Source organism: Lepisma saccharinum, unplaced genomic scaffold, assembly GCF_977018435.1.
Source record: "Lepisma saccharinum unplaced genomic scaffold, izLepSacc3.1 HAP1_SCAFFOLD_815, whole genome shotgun sequence".
NCBI classification, from domain to species: Eukaryota; Metazoa; Arthropoda; class Insecta; order Zygentoma; family Lepismatidae; genus Lepisma; species Lepisma saccharinum.
Window position 1 is genome coordinate 57,160 of NW_028143478.1, and position 19,949 is coordinate 77,108.

General features: G+C 36.2%; 1 protein-coding gene across 1 annotated transcript in view; it reads left to right on the forward strand.

Annotated features, from left to right (window-relative positions):
- LOC145983335 (glutamate receptor ionotropic, NMDA 2C-like) overlaps positions 1–19,949 on the forward strand; it is a gene marked incomplete at both ends in the record, with an annotated part of 82,959 nt that overhangs the window by 54,081 nt on the left and 8,929 nt on the right. The window contains 3 exons of the mRNA XM_083116476.1: positions 5,398–5,581; positions 8,781–8,890; positions 15,634–15,746. Of these exons, the coding sequence (XP_082972602.1) occupies positions 5,398–5,581; positions 8,781–8,890; positions 15,634–15,746 (407 nt within the window). The remainder of the gene's footprint in view (positions 1–5,397; positions 5,582–8,780; positions 8,891–15,633; positions 15,747–19,949) is intronic.

Here is a 19,949-nt window from a genome sequence, read left to right on the forward strand (position 1 = left end):
TGCCTTGTAGTAACTGTTACTTCTCAAATTCTAAGTTCCTAACAGAAAGAAACTGTAAAAGCTGAATACAGTTGCCTTGAAGTAACTGTTACTTCTCAAATTCTAAGTTCCTAACCGAAAGAAACTGTAAAATCTGACTACAGTTGCCTTGTAGTAACTGTTACTTTTCAAATTCTAAGTTCCTAACCGAAAGAAACTGTAAAATCTGACTACAGTTGCCTTGTAGTAACTGTTACTTTTCAAATTCCAAGTTCCTAACAGAAATAAACTGTAAAAGCTGACTACAGTTGCCTTGTAGTAACTGTTACTTTTCATTTTTTATTAAGAGAAAGGAACTGTAATAGTTCATCATAGTGCTCTCCTAGCAACCGCTAGATTTAAAAAAGTAACTATTTGATTGATATTGTTTATTTTACTTCGCTTTTCTGCTACTTTTGGCTATTCCCGATGATGAATGTTAAAGAACACTAATGCTCAGGCTGAGATTCGAACCCGGGACTCCTGGCGTCTTAAAAGTAACAATAACTGTAATACAGTATACGTTTCAAAACGATCAGCCAGTGACGAAACTACATTTTCCAACATAGTAACACAAACTTATTTAATAAGGAAAAAATCGACTTCTGCTGTATACACAGTGTTCCTTAAGTGACGTAAGGGAATGACGTCACTCATTCTCCAGGAACTCATGGAGTGTATCAAAGGAATGATCACAGGGACTGGAGAGGACGTATCTCAACATGCAGGCCTCGACACCGAACCAACTTACTGGTGTGAAAGTTCCCAGCTGATGGAAATTGATTCGCGATTGGTTTGGGACCTCTAATTCCCCATGCTCTCAGCCCCAAGTCTCACAGAATTCATCCCCCTCCCTTCACCCTTCGACACCCCCCATTTTACCCCATCGTCTCTCCTAACAGTTTTCTCAACTTCTCGACAGCTTGAGACCCGAATCTGAACACCTAACCGACAGGGGTGGTTAGTAGCACTCAGTACAACAATTGGAAATGCAAGGCTAGCTAAGCCCATTGTTGAAAGATACAATCAATCAGTATATTCAATATCAATGCTGTTTCTAATTATTTCAATTCTTGCATCATAATTAAGTATATACACACACACACAATTGACTGATATGTTATAACTAGGGAATGAATTTATATGTAGTAAAAATATGTTACATATGTTTTTGTTTTCAAGACAATGAGTAACAAAATTTTCCTGTCTGTGTTCGAACATGAATTTTAGTTCTGTTGTCTCTTAAAATAGATTTATATTGACTACAACTGCGTTCAATATGGCAAGAAGTAATGGAAATTGTATTTAATTTTTTCTATTTATTCCCAACAAAGTCACCCACCTCTTTCGATCACACGGGTACATAAGTTATTGCGTGAATATGGAGTATGTGTTCATAGATGTTCTGAAATATGGAAATAATATTTAAAAATAAATATGGAAATATGAGCTTGGACCTAATATATGTAAAAATATGGAAAATAAAGACTGATTTTTTTGAATCTACATGCCATGATGCGCAAAGATAATATAACTGAGTTCAGCTTCATATATACATATATACTGTGCGTCCATTTCGATCTGCAGCCGAGAGATCGGGAGAAGCGTGGCGGGCGGCGCTGGCGGAGATGCCGACATTTGCGGCCTGTAATGCTCGCTTATTTTTGCGGACATATCCAGACATTTATACAAATATTGCAAAACGAGCACTAACCTGGGTTATAATTCATCATCTGTAATTCATCCAAGTTCTGCAATTATATACACAAAAAAATACGCTTTAGAAGTGACGATAAGAGTCACAGATAATAAAACATTTTAATCATAGTTTTGACCAGCAACGTCCTGCTTAAGTTTATATCCTTGAAAGAGTTTTGTGTCGATGGGGATCGTTTGGAGGTTTCGAATGTGCAACACTGTATCAACATTACGCTGCCGACGAAACCATTAAAAGTCAATGGTTTTCGTGAGCTTCCTCGATGAACTCGATGAAATTGGGGCAGCGTTAGAAAGTTATCCAAACAAACCTCTACGCCGTGTTTCACAGGAGATGGTAGTGTCAAAATCATCAGCACATACAGCCACTAAGCTACTAAAATTAAAACCATACTCTTATAACACAGGTTAGTGCTCGTTTTGCAATATTTATATAAATGTCTGCATATGTCCATAAAAATAAGCGGGCATTTCAGGCCGCAAATGTCGGCATCTCCGCCAGCGCCGCCCGCCACGCTTCTCCCGATCTCTCGGCTGCAGATCGAAATGGACGCACGGTATATATATATAAATGAAACAGAATTCATGTGTTTCCCTTGTAAGTTTAGATAAATGAATGACTGAAAATAAATATACATTTTATTAATTAGAATTAAAATTAGAAATTACTTATTCATGGCCGACGTTCAGCCTGTGGTTGTTGTACCACATTGTTGTTAATACCGCCCTAGAGTTTGACCTCAGGAACCAAACCGGTTTCGAAAATTCCTTTCTTTTGGAAAAACCGATATAATTCCAAATTTCGAAAAATTATATCTGTCTAGACTTTCTTCTAGAACATTCATATGAATCTTCGTCAAGGTGGACTGATTTAAAACAGACTGATATAGCGATTTTAATCAAGATTTAAATCACGTGACTTTTTAAAAAAGAATCGCTGACTTGAATCACTTTAAATACATAATTTATAGAATAATGTACATAAGGATTTAGTAGATATCAGAATCACTTTTGGTAAAAGTACATTGATCTTTTAATCATTTAATAGTAACACCATTAAGCCTTGTTTCCATGATATGAAGAACTCAATATACTGACCAAGGCAGAAATTTATTTTATTATAAAACATAAACTTATGTTTTATAATAAAATAAATTTCTTCCTTGGTCAGCATATTGAGTTTTTCATATCATTTAATAGTGTTTGTTAGGCTCTAAGAAATAAACAATTATATGTACTGGTGAAGTGAATCTCATACTTGCAAACATACTTAAATTTATCTTGATTTAAAATTCAATAATTTTATAGGCAAAAAATAGCAAACATTTTGTGTAGAAAAATATACAAAATACTAATCATGTTAAACCCCTTGATAGCGTAGTGGTAATGTCGTCGCCTTGTAATCAAGGGGTCCAGGGTTCGATACCAGGTGGAGGCACATGGCACAGTGGCTTGGATCCCACTTTAAACTGTAGGTTCAGTCCCGATTAGCCTCTCGTGCATAAAATAGGCTTAGAGCAATAATTCAATCAATCAGTTATTATCATTAAACTATAAATACTTATGTCAGCTAATATTTTGCAACCTATTTAAAAAATCGCCAAAATTCAGCTTCAAAGACTACAAAAGTATTTTAAATAATAATTACAGAGTATCGAGAATGTTTTATTTTCACTGGAATAAAATTTACTGAAAATATTATAGTTTCATTATCACGCTCAACAAATATTCTCATGGTAGATACATACATACAGTATTAGAAATAGAAAAATGTATATTAACATATAATTTATTTACTTTAATCAAACTATTTAAATCGTTTACAGGGCTGTTTACTAGAAAAAGCCTTTCTATAAAAAAAAACAGGTACCTATATGTATGGTGTCGAAAACAATTCATGCAATTTTAAACGGCTTTTCTAAAAAAAATTGAAAATCGATTTAAATAAAAAAAATCATCAAAATTATTTTATAAATAAAAAATATGATATTTATCCACCCTGATCTTCGTACAGTTTATTTTTGATATTGAATCCGAAACATCCAGTGGTGAGCTCGTGAAAATTAAATATGATCTATATTTTCTTCGCAATAAATGTTTGGAATTTTGCACATAGTTGAACAGTCCTGTACAATTTTGGTTGTAAAGAACCTATTGAAAAGCATTGTGTGAGCCTTCAATGTTTGACCGCCAAGCGCCTAGTAAGTAGGCAACGCAATTAACATTGCAGTTGTGTATCTTTTACTCTGAGGTGATGCCAAAGAGAAATACGAGGTAGTTGCACACCGGTAATTGCAATGTTGCAGGCCAACGAGGCCCTGGTGGCTGGACAGTATGATCATCCGTGAAGTAATTTTGTCCTATGTTTGTCCTTATTGTGCTCAGTGTTAATTTGCAGCCTAGGCTTTTCTACGATTGCACCAGTTTCAAAACTTTCAATAACGAAATTTCTAAAAGACATATTTTATTTCCTTGTTGGGGGGGGGGGGGTCCTACCCTCAGTTTGGTCTTAGTTAAAGGGGGTTATTCCTGTATTGTGTGACGCGCAAAGTAGCCTATGTGCTGCTGATGTCAGAGATCGAGAATATTTGGGGCGCTACCTCCACATCACCTAAATGTGCCTTAATGGCACTGTACAATGTGCCCATAATGTAAATATCAATCAACGAATCAATCAGTCGTGTGTGTGTGTGTGTGTGGCATGTCATACACACGCACCCCCCCCCCCCCCCCACACACACACACCCCACACATAAATTGTCCTCCTCCGTGGTCGTGTGGTCTAAGGCGCTGTGCTTTGGGCTCCTACTGCGCGACCACAAGGGTTCGAGTCCGCCTGGGTTCTCGGTCTGTATATGACCAGTGGCTACTGACCATTATGAGGAAATTGGGGAGCTACGAGCGAGTAGCGTAACCCGATTACGGATATCTCTTATAGCTGTTGGAGGTTCGACGTGCTGACCACACGTCACCCCATTACTGGTTGAAGATCTCCACACCTCTAAGTAGGATTGTGGGAGGAAGACTGGCAGTCGGGAGATAGGCCAAGGCTCTTGAAGGGCTGTTGCGCTATGGGTTATTTATTATTAGTACATACATATAAATTACCCCCCACACACATATATAGCTAGCTCTCTCTCTCTCTCTATCTCTCTATCTCTCTATATATATATGTATATATATATATATATATGGGGTGTAAGGGACCTATGGCTACTATAATTCTGTGTGTTGTCCTGTCTTTTGTCCTTGTGTGTGCTGAGTGAACTTTATAGCCTCAGCTTTTAACATAGGTCAGAATGTTTTGAGATTTTAGTTATCCAACGTTACAAAATGTTTTTTTTTTTTATGGTAACAGGTTGGACCACGTATAACGTGACGGGTGCGAAATAGCCTTAGTGCTGACGCACCCATAATTTTAAATGATATATATATATATATATATATATATATATATATATATATATATATATATATATATATATATATATTACCTCGATAGTGCAGTGGGTCCCGGGTTTATTACCCGGTGGAGGCACATAGTGGTTCGGATCCGACTTTAAACTGTAGGTCCAGTCCCGATTAAGCTTTCTGTGCATAAAGTAGACTTAAGACAACAATTCATTCAATGAATTCAATCAATATGCATATTATCTATTACAGAATGGAACATGGAACGGTTTGGTGTCTGCCTTAATAAACCACAAGGCTGACATGGTGATGACGTCATTAAAAATAAATTACGAGAGATCAGAGGCCATAGACTTCTCCCTACCTTTTCTAGACACTGGGATCGCCATCGTCGTTGCGAAGAGGACGGGGATAATATCTCCAACCGCCTTTCTGGGTGAGTACTGTAGCTGTTCGTTATAGATTCCCGTGAACTATAAATGGAAGCATATTGATTTTGACTTCTGAAAGACTGTATAATGTATTATTGGCTGACACCTGCTGGATAGTGTTTCCACCCCTTTGGAATTAGTTGCCTGTGACGACTTGTCCACAAGATGATACAAATTGATCCATGAACTTACTCTCGAAGCAAGAATATATAAACAAGAATTCGAAACATGAATAATCATTCTTCATCTTCATCATTATTCTTAGCCGCATAAACTACACAGGCAATGATATATAAAAATATTACGAAATTCAATTGGGTTACCACACTGGTAACAGTACATTGAATCTAGATACACTGTCTACTGAATACCAAATTTAATTCAGTTTATATCGAATATAATTTGAGTAGAGAAAGTTCAACCATTTGTCTAATGCTTGAAATACATATACGTACTTAACAATGAACAAGTGTTAGGCTATATCTGAAATTTTAAAATTTGCTACATTTTCTCACTGTACATTAAAATCAATCTTTATCTTAGAAAGAAATATCTCCTTTGAGCATAATTGAGCAGACAAAATTATTTTGTTTGAAATACTTGTACAAACTTAACAATCAGGTACTTTGTAATTCGCAAATTCGCAATGTTAAAATCTCTCTCAATTGTTCAAGGTTTAAACTTTTAACGCAAATTCAAATTACAAGGAGCCAAATATATAATATAATACATGTGTGCCATCTAGTGTGCAATATTTTGTTATACAGTGTGATTGTAACCAGTTGTGTGTTTACGATTTAGTTTAGGGAGTGTACTGTTTCATATTAGTGTACAGCCTAACATCTTTAAAATTGCAATACAGTTTAACGTTTTTCGCATTTCAGGACGCTCATAGTGTAAGGATATTTTCTAAAATTAGAGTGTTGGATTCGTGGGTATTTCAGGTGGCTGAAGTCCCATAATCCCTCTCTGCATACGCCATTGCTTCTAAATTGTTCGCTAGTACATGTTAAGTTTGAGAAACTGCAAAACATTTACGTTTTTAATGTAACGTGTGAATTAAAACATGCTTTACTTTTTTTCTAGCCATATTCCTTTCAAAGCTGTGGTTATGGCAAAATTTTGAATGTGTTTCAGAAGGTCATGATTGACATGAACTACATGTGTGTGTGTTAGAACTTGAATTTATTTAAAAGTAGTTGTCAGTAGAGAAACACTTTTTTTTACAAATGCCTTTGGGTGAAACTAGTCTTAACGGATACTCATATTTATATCTTGTTTATCGTGCAAAATAACTCATGTTCTACTTGAAACTACTTTAAACAAACATAAACAGAGTCCAAACTATATTTCACTGTTCGCACTCAAGTTTAAGCATAACCTATTAGTATAACCGATGTATATTATTTTAAAATGTCCAAGACAAAAAATGCCACCTTTGAGCGGTCAAGCACGGAACGAGATTTAAAAATAGCTTAGCCTAGGACGTAACTAGAGAGAACTAGTTTGTAGTAGTGCTACACTAGTTTAACTAAATACTTGTATAATTCTAGTTATCTTTGATACTAGTTGTAACTAGCTCATTTATAATATTTCGTTTTTTCCAAGGTATTTCGTGGAGGAGTTGAGTCACCAAAATGTTTGTTTGGCATTCCAGTTTTTAGAAATATTTGGTGAGACTATGCATATGTTAAAATGTACTACAGATGATTTTTAATTTTTCCAACATGTTATACCATACATTATGAGTAGAGCCCGGAAGTTCAGGCATTTATTTTCGTTAAAATAGGCAGGCAAAAAGGCATTTATAATGTGGAAAATAGGCACTAAAAATGAAAAAAGGCAAAATAAACCGAAAAAAGGCACATTTGGAAGTCGCTTACTTTTATCTATAATTTCTGGCAACATGTTAAAATCTACATTGGGAAGAGCATTTCAATTTTCTCCGTCTTGATTGCACATAACTACAATGTACAAGGTGTTTTTTTAAGTTCTCAACAGTCATTGATAGTCGTCTGTCAGAGAGAGAATGTTATTCATAATAGAAAATGATCTTTCTACTTCGACAGAAGTTATTGGAGCATACATAGAACAAGCTAATGTAGCTGGACTCATTTTGGTAACAGCATTTTCACCTTTTAGAATATCACAAATTGTTTTTAATTGTTTCAATTCCTCATTTGCAATTACTACCCGTCTGCACTTTTCCGCAACAGCTGACTCCTTTTCTCCTGGCACTTCCATCGTCTGCTGCATAGATTCCTCGAAGATTTTCATGGATGCTATAATTGTAATTGGCTCTAGCAATGCACTATAATGTGCAAAAATAAACTTCAATATCACATGAGTTTTTTCACTTCACGAATTGAAGCCGCTTCATTTTCTGGAAGAGCATCGATCACATCACTGATTTTTTCAAGGTTGTTAGCATAATATATAGCTGCTGATATCCAGGTTCCCCATCTGGTCAAGACTGGTTGCGGAGGTAAACTAAGCTCAGATGCAACTTCCTTAAATTTTCGGGTTCGAGAGGGAGAAATATCTTCTTTGTGTTCGAAATCAACCTGTCCACTTCAGCAGTCAATCATGCACAAGAAATGTTAATCGAAAGGCAATATCCTAACTGAGCATGAAATACATCTTTCTCACACTTTTCTCCTTCAGCAATGTTGAAACATGCACGAGTTCAATATTACTTAAATAAGGCGAAAATTATTCACATAATAAACGGAAGAAAAATAAATGCCAACAACGTTTTTTGGGAGAAAAATAATTTATATACACATTTTTTTTAAAAGAAATGGTCAAATTTCATTGAAAAAAGGCAAAAAAAGGCATTATAATTAAAAATAGGCAGTGGGGTCCCAAATAGGCAAAATAGGCAAAATGAAAAGGCTTCTAAAACATTCGAAACAACATAAGAAACATACATCCGGAAAAATGTTATCAATATATGCAGTAGATAAAAAGAGGCATTTTGCCAAACTTCCGGGCTCTAATTATGAGTATAACTCGGTCAAAACTTCGCCAACATTTCTTCCTGTATAACTCTGATCGTTTCCCCGTCCCAGTCATTAGCGATTTAGTATCTAAAGTTTGCAATAAATCGTGAAAATATGATGAAATAAAGTTAGAACCATGAGTGGCATATGCTGGAATATAGTTATGGTATACTATATTAATGTTGCTCTCTGTCTGTTGCAGAACCGTTTGATAGTGCAATGTGGATGTTAGTTGCTCTAGTCGCCGTGCATGTTGCTGCAATCATGATATTCTTCTTCGAATGGTTAAGTCCATTCGGTTACGACATGAAGGTAAGTGCTAAGTTAGTAGATTGTGAGAAAAATAGATGGCATTGTCATATTATAATATATTATAATAACTTTTTCAGTCCACGGAAACATACTGATAATTTTTGTATCAGCAGTTGGTGATCATTTTTTCATTCTACATTTACGCCTTAATTTATTATCTACAGCAAAATCCTTTGCATAATAATATTATATGAAATACCCTATTCGTCTTTTAATTTTCGTTCAAGCCAGGCTACTACAAGGTGATTCTCTCGCAAGAAAATCGAATGTTAACGCAATACAGTTTCTACTCGTATCAGGTGTCCGAGAAGTCTTTGTATGAAAACAAAAATTAACTGTATCCGCTATATGCAACATAGACATTTCACGTTTTATTGGCAATAAGAAAGAAATCAATAAATCTCCACGTGAGCAACCTTGCTGGCACGGAGTACATCTAGTAGCAATTCAACTTCTCGCCATGCATTAGCCAACATCACAGGAGACATTAATGTGATGACTTGGGTTATCCGTTGTCGCAGAGTTGCAAGATCGGATACAGGAGTTCTGTAGACATTGTCTTTCACATAACCCCATAGGAAAAAATCTAAAGGGGTTATGTCTGGAGATCGTGCAGGCCACGCTGTCGGTCCAGGATATGTCTTATCAAGGTAGGAACGAACCTCCAGACTCCAATGTTGAAAGATAACATCTGGCTGGTATTCTAGCAATTGAGGAACAGCAAACAATTGCAACATTTCGAGATACACATCAGATGTTACTGTGTCCTCACCGAAAAATAATGATCCGATTATTGTGTCATGCAGTGCGTCAGCAACAGGTCTTGAATTTGTCATACCAAGACTTAATGCTCCTTACCATCAGGCGGCACCTTTCCCGCACCTTTATTTGAAACCGTCTCTGCACTGTTTTTTGTGACCTTCTCTCGTGAAACCACAGGACACGCTCAGGTTTTTCCTGATTTGTGTACATTTCCGGTTTGCTGGACACTGGCACTGCTACACTAGTGCAACGTTACAGAAACCTGAAACCAAAAATACTTGAATAGTTTCCGAACATTTTGGTACCATTTTTTCATGTCTATGTTGCATATAGTTACAGTTAATTTTTGTTTTCATACAAAGACTTCTCGGACTCCCTGTACATCTTTTTGAAAACTTACATGGACGAAGCTACCAGACGTCGGTGATATTAGCACCCGACGTCTCGACCATTCACTTTTTCGCTACCCACAACGCAGGCAACTTGTTTCTCGCGATTGTAGTTTCACGAGGTGTGAGATGTTCAGTGCTTCTTTACGTCCATGTATTTTAATTAAACAAACAAAACGAAATACTTCTTTAAACTGCCTTTTTCCACTTTCACTTTTTCACAGACGTTCCACAACACACATTAAAGACAACACAACTTACCGCTCAATAAACAACATTATTCTTCATAAGATGTGCACGACTCCAGGTCCACGTCGAAGGTAAACACAACGTGGCCGCCACAGAAAATGTCCCGGATGGCCACCACGCATGCATGACTGAATCCAAGTTTCAAAATGTTTCTGAAATATTCCTCCGAGATGTAAGCAAAATGAGACGTTTCAGAAACTAAACAACGCGAAACCAGAATGTTAGAAACGTAAATGAAAGATTGCAATATTTCTGAAATATATCTGAAACTTGGTGTGCTGTATGGGACATGTGGCTGTAAAACCACCTTGCTGCATATGACGCTTATTCTATAGTTTGTGAAAAACGTTCTTGTGACAAGTGTGGTGACGTATCAAAGGAGGGCACTTTGAAGGTAGAAAGAGTCCCATAAGAATACTTTATTTCTCAACTTAGCAGTCATCAAAGTACTTTTTCCACGTTTTTCATTTTTTGTGTTAGGAGTATTATTACTAAAGCCATTAACAGTATGCAAACTCACAATTCACAAAACAATATGAATAAGATTGATTGATTGATTTAGTTTATTTTACTTCGCGTTTTGTGCCTCTTGGCTAATTTGCGATGGGGATGAGTGATGAAATGATGAAATTGATGAATGGACATTCACAAACAACCAAACCCGACCAGGATTCGAACCCGGGACCCTTGGCGTCGCAGCGCGATTTGCAATATGAATAAGAAAAGAAAAATACAATAACATGTTATACTAATTATATCCCTCATCTTCAAAGCAATCATTAAAATACGCGTTTCATATTTTCAAAATGCCTTCTCTATTATATGCCAATTATATATATATATATATATTTCATTAGAGCTAGAATTTGTATTTAGGCCTAATTATCGTACATATTCGATTCCTTTCTAGATACATATCTTGAACACTAAGATGTCAAAGAATTATCTAAGTGACATAATTTTGCATAGGTTTTGTTATTTTTACATATTTGCTCATTTAATTTACATAAAACAACATATTTTGGTAATTTTTTTCCTATTTTGATCCTTTATCCTATATTTTCAATCTCTGAAACATAAAGAAAATTTTTATCTCATGTGATGTCATATTTACTATTCAATGAGATGCTTAGTGCTCACGGTCGCCTAAAATTGACTGCCAAGTCAAAAGACAGACTGAAGACGTCAAAAAAAACAAAAAAAACTGGAACTGTTATTTATCGAAAGATGCTGGAGTTTCTCTCCCCGCCCCTTTCTGGTTGTATATTTTCGTTTCGCTATTAGGTTTAGGCCAAGCACCTAGAAACTTAACATCGGTGAACAAAAAAGCTACTTTCCTGAACTAAGCGAGTTACACAATATGTTCCCTTGTAGTACAATAAAGTACAGAAGTAGCTATGTATTTTAATCCAATTGTTCTTTGTGTAGACGCTTTTTTACAATTTGTTTCGAAAGTTACGAAGAAATCTCTTACATATTCTACAATAATTTGAAGTAATTAATAGTTGACAAAATTGGTTTCTTAAATATGTGCACGTTGCTGTGCTTTCTTGAGTTTATAAATTTGATACAAATTTTAATTCGAACAACTTATGTCTTTAAAATTACGTTGAATATGTTCAAATAAAATAAATATCATCATAATTCTTGAAATTGCTTGGATACTCGAATATTATTAATATTAATCCATATTCTATGATTCTATATATTTAGCTACATATCTTTTTGATAATACATATTTATGTACATATTTTGTACTTTAGTGTTACATAAAAATCCGGGCTCTAATCATCATCCTCCTCATCATCAGTAGCAGCAGTAGCAGTATTTCATCATTTTTTTTCTTTTGCAGAAGTTAAATCACATCTTTAATTGAAACATTACGTCCACTTAACGTTTCACAAACTTTACCAGATACCCTATGAAAATTTTTGAACTACAGACACAGGACACGGTTGTAGCTCACTAAGTATCGGTGTCATTCAACTGTATGCTTCCACTTGACATCTTCTTCCTCACAGGATTTCATTTAAACACTTCTTGCCATCTCACTGCCATTCACATGTATAGTCTTTTTAATTGTATTCCTCTTTCTTAAATTATCTGATCCAATCACATCTCGCTAACTGACGTATTGTTACAATTAAACTCTTCGCATTCTTTTCCTTCCCTCAAACCTTATAATGGTGCCATTCTTCTTCGAGCATTCCTATTATTAATTCTCTTGACTTACAACAATGAGTTGTTACCATTTCGTTTAGATGGCAAGGAATTATCAACAATGCCATGGTGCCATTTTCCTTGCGTTTATGGCTTTCTGTACAAGCTGGATGATTGAAATGTTACATAGAACCTCAGATCAAATCAGATTTCATAATTTGAAGCAAACTGTTGACGTCAGCACGTTGAAACAAACTTTTCCTGTCTGTCCAAAGCTCGGAAAATTTTCTAGGCTTCCTTTAGAGACTGGAACCTAGGGAAATATTCTCATTGTATGTATAATTAGGCTTTGCAATGATTATGTCACAACATGTTTCTTTTCATTATTATTATTGATTGATTGATTTGTTGTGTTAAGTCCATTTTATGCACAATATGGCTAATCGTGACTGGACCTAAAGCTTTAAAGTGGGATCCGAACCACTATGTGCTTCCACCGGGTATCGAACCCGGGACCCCTTGATAACAAAGCCGACGACGCTACCACTGCGCCATCGGGCAGGCCCTTCATTATTATTACCTTTTCGTACAGAAGTTACATTTATAATTTTTATGGGCGTGCATCCATTATAGTTACAGTGTATAGCCTATATATAGCCTATAGTTTGGGTTTTAAATTAATCGAAGTGTTTTTTTTTGTGTTAAACTTTTATTGGAACTTGTAAGTGTTATGTCCTCAATTTTTAAAGATAACATCCAATAAATTACCACCAATCGAATTTATGCAAATTTGGGCTCTTTTTATTCCGTTTTCCATGGTGTTGGAAATCTGCGAGGAAATGTTTCCAAATTCATGCCGAATATTGTTCTTTAGTTGCTGTAACGTCTCTGGCTTATTCACATAAACCAATGACTTCAAATATCCCCAAAGGAAAAAATCTGGAGCGGACAAATCGGGGGACCAGGCCGGCCATGGCAAATCACCAAAACGGGATATTTCTCTGCCCGGAAAAGTGTCACGCAAAATTGTCACAATTTTTCCACGTTCTTGTGGGGTATAGTTATTCATTTTCGCAAACAATACATTTCGTGGGTATTTAACTGACAAAACACTACTGATATAAACGACAAGATGTCAAAATAAAGGTCAGTTAAAATAGGATTATACCTTTTGCGCCACCCTTTACTACGAGACCGAGTTAAAGAGACGAGTAGCTTCTTATGCCCCGGAGGAAGAAAAACTCCCATTTGCTCGAAAGGGGTATATGAAGGTCCACGTAAAGCCGCAGGAATTGGTATTTTTAAATTGTTTGTGCATGAGGGCGTAGACTTTTCAGCTGTCAGAGCCGGAAGAATTTTACGGCGCCGGTTTAGTGTGGCTAGTCTAGTGGTTAGCTGCCAACCGTTTTTTCTAATAAATAGATTGATTACCTATGTAATGCTTCTGTATGATTGGTGAAAAGCGAACAGTAGTGTGTAGCAAGCGAACGTAGACAAGTCCTCTGCGCATGTGGTGACTCAAGACGGCTCGACCAATGAACGCGCGAGAGGGTAGGGGATCACATGGAGAGAGAGCAAAGCGACTGCAGCTACCAGCACTGCAACACACTGCACTGCTTTTTTCCGCCCACTCGCTTTCTCCCCTTCTCTACCATTGCTCCACAAACTTCTGTAACGGCGCATACCTCATAATGTGCAATTCGTGTATATCATTCCTAAGAGTGTAATTCGCTGACATTTTTCGTTTTTGTTTTGTTACATAGAAAGGAAAATACACAGGTGAGTCAAATGTAAACCTTAATTTGGTTTTGTTTCTTATCTAGCAGATTTCTGTATGTAGGGTTGCACAAGTTGGCTGCGTTTTAGTACAGACCTATTACTGATCTATATATATTTTCAACTTTGAGTTAGTATCTGTATACCTTAAGAAGTATAAGTCCTTGTGGTCCACGTGCAGTCACTTATGAGCCACTGCGAAAGCCTTTCCACCCATCTGCCTGAGAACTGAGGCCATTGTCAAACTTCCTCCTCCATTAGTAAACTTGCTGGTGTGTTAAGCATGCACACAGCTATTGAATTATCATTTGCCGAGAAATTTCTGTAAGTTTTAGGCTGGCAGAGGGCAAGAAACCACTCCTCTTCACTGTTGCAATTGTGTAGAGGAGGCGCCATCTTGAAAATAACAAAAATGGCGCTTTGAAGCTCACTTGATCAGTGTTGCAGCCTTGAGGTCGTTTTGTAAATAATAGTTGATACGTCATGTAAATTTGAGCTGTGTACAGTCTGCCTGGCAATTTTTATTGGACTCTCGTAATATTTGAGATTTAAAAAAATCCCGATTACGAACAGCGCGAATCCAAGTCGAATTTCACACTACTCGTAGTAAGAGATAGGTATTTTGTTGCATGAAACTATTGGTTAAAGTTTTAGATTCGACATTGTCAGGGTGTACTGTTAATGTTCATGTCATTATAAAGAAACAGTGAGAAAGGAAACGGAAACCGCATCAGTTAAAAAATTGGGCATTATAAATTTGTTTCTTTTCTGTCTAATTTTCAGCCCAAGTTAATTTTATTTTTCCGTTATTTTTGTTATTATTATTATTTTGGTCAAATAGAGGAGCGGATTTATGCGAGTGTAAAGTTCATGCAAATATCCTATTAATACTTACTGCTGGTCTAGGCAGGAATAGGATTATTATATTACAGTTATTTTTCCTATTTTGAAACCGACGATATTTATTAAATCTCTTTTATTGGATTGTGTTTCTTTTGCTTGTAATTTTTCTGAATTCACTTAAACAGGAATTAAGTTGTGATTATATTGTGAAACTGAGCGTCTAGTATATAATTCAAATACGAATTAAGATTTTCCAATATCCATGGTCACTGGTTAGCTACACTGCTTCATGTAGTTCAATAGAAACGATTTAAATAATGTACTTATTTTAATAAATGTAGGTTATTTCTCGTAATAGTAGAATATCAGAAGCCGAACCTAAAGCAAGAAAAAAACTGTATATCAGCTTGTAAAAAGCAGCCAGTTCTGAAAGTGTGTAACATTTGACTTTTATGTGCATGCATGAAGCTTTATTAATAATGCTTGCTGTTTGACAAGAAATCTTTCAACAGGTACAAATTATTTATCATTTATTAACACAATTATGAAATATTTTGCCAACAGATGACACCACCGAGAGAGCATAAATATTCCTTATGTCGGAAACTGTGGCTTGTTTGGGCAGTCCTCTTCCAGGCAGCAGTAAATGTTGATTGTCCCAGAGGATATACGGCAAGGTATGATGCAGTGATTTGATGTACTTCACTTTTAAAAACATGTTTTGGAAATAAATACTGTCAGGTTTTATTCAGGATTTGAATTTTAACAATGTTGTCATTGACTTTTTTTGTTTGTATAAGTATGTCATGGGTGGATCCAGATTGAAAGGTCGTTTTAATTTATATTATATATGTCATTCCAGAAGGAAAACGCGAACTACCCTGATCTATATCTCTGTCTGGTCGGTATATATCAACAATATTTAGAAAAAAATCTATAACTGTTAGAACAAAGGTGTTTTTCCGGCTTTGTAAACCTTACTTCTTTTTGTTGAGTTCTATTAAATCGCATTATTCACGCAATTAGAAAATACAGTGCCTTTCACGGCCCAGATAGCCGCCGTTCTGTGGGAAGTAAGACCGCATCTGCCGGCATATAGACCCACAGCTGTACGCTGACCTTGACACTGGAAGTGTCAGTGCTTCAGTATCCAGATAGCTGGTGTACAGTTTGCACGAGTTTGTGAAGTATTAAGGTGTTAACATGTGTTTTAGATTGTGTAGTTTTAGTTTATGTATTACTGGTGATTTCTGCAGTCTGCAGTTGAGATGGACCGAAAGGAAATCGGTAAAGATTTAAATGATTGGACTGAACTTGCCCAGGAGAAGGACAGATTGAAGGCTTGTGTTGCTGAAGCCATAAACCTTCGGGTTGAAAAAGGCTAGAGAATGTTAGTTAGTTTCTGCAGCCTAATAATGCCACGCTATCTGTACAATTTAAAACATAACCCTTTTATGTACAAGTCTTACGTCATTTCGAATTCTTGTAGGAAACTTAGAAGTCGTCTTGCAGCAGAATTCCCAGATAATCTTGTTCCACACAGAGACAATGTTCAATGAACAAATTTAGGGAAACGAGTTCTGTTCTTGATATGAAGCGAAGGGTGAAACGACGTGTGCTTACTGAGGAGAAAGTAGACGACGTTGGTGCACGATTGGATCATACTCTTCAAAAAGTCCTTCGGCGTCTTGCACAAGAAACACATTTTCATGACGTCTTCGTGGCGAGCTACCAAGCTTTCAAACCTGAAGCCACACATTAGAAAGAATTGAAAGAAAATATCAGGGAGAGAAATTGAAGCAATTCGGAAGAGAAACTGATACATGTTAGTGAATATTTCCTATAAATATGCCGTAAATGTGTGGATGCAGGAGGACATTATTTTGAACCTCTTGTAACAAGGGACGTGCTCATTTTAATTTTAACTGTCCATGTAATTCTACGCGCTTATTTCATTACACAGCTAGCGGTTACAGTTATGTGGATGTTGCATCCAGTTTGCCGGCAGACGCGCTCTCACTGCGCGGTGTCCTATCCGCCGCTTGACGGCCACCTCGGCCTTGAAAGCCACTGAATGTTTAATGACTTTTTTTCCATTTGATACTCTGTTGCACCTTGAAGATATGAAGGCGTCCATGAAAACACATATAGCTTACTTTTATACAAGTAAAGCAAATATACTGTGCAGTATTTGTAATATTTTTAATCCCTAATAGAGATGGGTCAAAGTTTATTCACGTTCATTTAATAAACGGATACGCTGATTGGGACTGGACCTACAGTAAAGGTTTGTGGTCAGAACAGCTGGGAAATGTGTCCAGGGCCGGTCTGATGGTGAAATGTTATTAATAGAGGGCCTTAAGTAAAACACTCTGTCTCTCTCCCACCAAGTAGTCGGATTAGCAACCCGTATGAGTGATTTGGTTTCAACTCAGCTCACATAGAAATACAAACACGATAAAAATATAAATAGATTGGAGGGTTACTTTTATTATCTATCTAGAAACACCCTAAAACAAGAGGGATTATAGTATTACTACAAATATCCCTCACTTCTCAACAAGTTGATATATCCTAGGCATCTTAGAGTTCAACCTAGAAGTAGTTGTAAAGCAATTTCTTTTGACTGTATCTCATAGCCAAATATATAGAGAAAAAGTGGCGAAAGTCTACCAATCTACGATGTGGTTTACGTCCAACAAGGCGAATTTTCCAATATGGCCGCCACGTATGCAACATGAGCCAACATTTTGGCTAATATCTTCCTTGATATCGCATGTACGAAAATTTGTCTTCTTATATTAATTATTAGCAACAAAAATTCCTATTATGAGTAGACTTCGGATTTTTACGTTCTAATAAAGTGTGGTTTTAGGTTCTTAAAATAGGTTCTAAAATCCCTTAATAGGTTCTTAAAATCATAAAATAGGCTCTAAAAGTATTATATTACGTTCGAAAAATCCTGAAGTAGGTTCCAATAAGCTTTAAATTGTTCAAAATTTCTGGAAACTAGAATTGTTAGAGATAAAATTTCAAAACAACCATAAGAAAGTTTAATAGCCTCATATAGCAACCAAGTATTAATTTTCTAACCAAATTTTAATTTGTATACATAACTTTCAAAATTATCCACAAATTATTTTAATACTATACTTGTGTTGTTAGTAAAAGTTACTTGTTGATATGAAGAATGAATTACGTAGGTTTAATTTGCTGCACAATAGCACCGGGAATTCATTGAATTCCGGGAAACGTTACTTCGCAAGGCTTGAATGCCACAAAGCACCGAACTGACTCAAAAGTTAGCAACACTACACGGATCAGAAGTATGCAATTACGACCATGGGGGAACAGTGGCGCCAGATAGTTTGCTTTGTTTAGAACTTAGAGAGAAACAACATGGACCCAGAGGGAGGGAAATCGGCAGAGAATATGTTTCAAGCACAATAGTCATTGAACTTTTTCGTCACCAAACAGAGAAAATACCTCTGTGACATACAAATCCTAAACTTTATAACTTTATATATATATATATACAGGGTGTCATTTTAATGGCGCCCACGGACCTTGGAAACGTGTAGAGAACATCAAAATAACTTACCGAAGGACCTGGAAAACTTTTTTTCATAAATCTTTTGCGTAAAAGCAGTAAATTAATACCATCCTACTATTCACTTTACTGAAAGCTTTGGTTTAATTTAAAAGAGTTGCACTTAATTGAGAATCACTCATAAGTTTTGTTACTGACGGACGTTGCAGAAATTAATTACTATATACACAAACGTGACATAATAATTACCTTTCTAGTTTCAAGTATTTTTTACGTAAATATATTTAATGATCTTGAGCTGCCATCTATGAAAGAAAAATGCAAGCTTGATACATATTTTTTAAAGTGTCATTTCATTGTGAATTAAGTGTGTATTATAGGTTTTTCTATTGTTACGGCGGCCGATCCTCATGCTGGCAAGGGAAGTGGGGAGCCGGGAAGCGAGCATCCAGCACGATAAGAAACGCAGCAGCCAGTGGAACGAGGTGTACGTAGTACTGTCTACCGCCGCGTTCGAAACTATCGGCGGCACCGCTGTTGTCTGGTTTGTCTGCGGCGTATACGCCGCTCCCCACTTCCTTTGCCAGAACTAGGACCGGCCGCCGTAAGTGTAGAAAAGACTTATGGTAGAGGAAAGTAGCTTTTAAGTCTTGTATATGTTACAAATACACAAAGAACACAAATTACGTGAATTGACACAAATATTTTGACTTCAGGAACATATTAAAGTGCATATACTTCTAATGATGCACTTTTCGTGCATTAAAATTCGCTCAGAGTGCATTAGAGGGAACTTTCATCCGGCGCTATGTATTGAGAATGTAGCAAAATGCATTAACTTTATTTTATTTTATGTGTGTAAAAGTATGTATGTACTGTACTCAAGGGTTTGAAATGGATATTCCACTACATGTACAGTCAACGGCAAAGATAATGGTAAGCAAATTGTCCACCGCTATTTTCATTACTTTTTTATTCCACATCCTGTGTTGTTTTAAGGAATGAAACTATGTTGGTTGAAAGCAGGCATTGTTCTCTGCTTATTGACGTATTTATTTCAATTCATTGTGTAATACAGACCGAATGAAAATGGTGGTGGACAATTCGCCTACTGTTTCTTTCGCCGTTGGCTGTACCTTTCCAGTGTGAGCTAGAATTGTTAAATGCATAAACAGCAAATAGTATCAACCAGTCTTCCGGAATTTTCTTTCCCTTTTAAACTCTAAACAGAGAAATCATAAATGGTTATCAGCTCGCCAAACTGGAAAATACTTTTGAATTTAATGTTCATATACTCAATACTCTGCATTAATATTACTTATTGAAAATT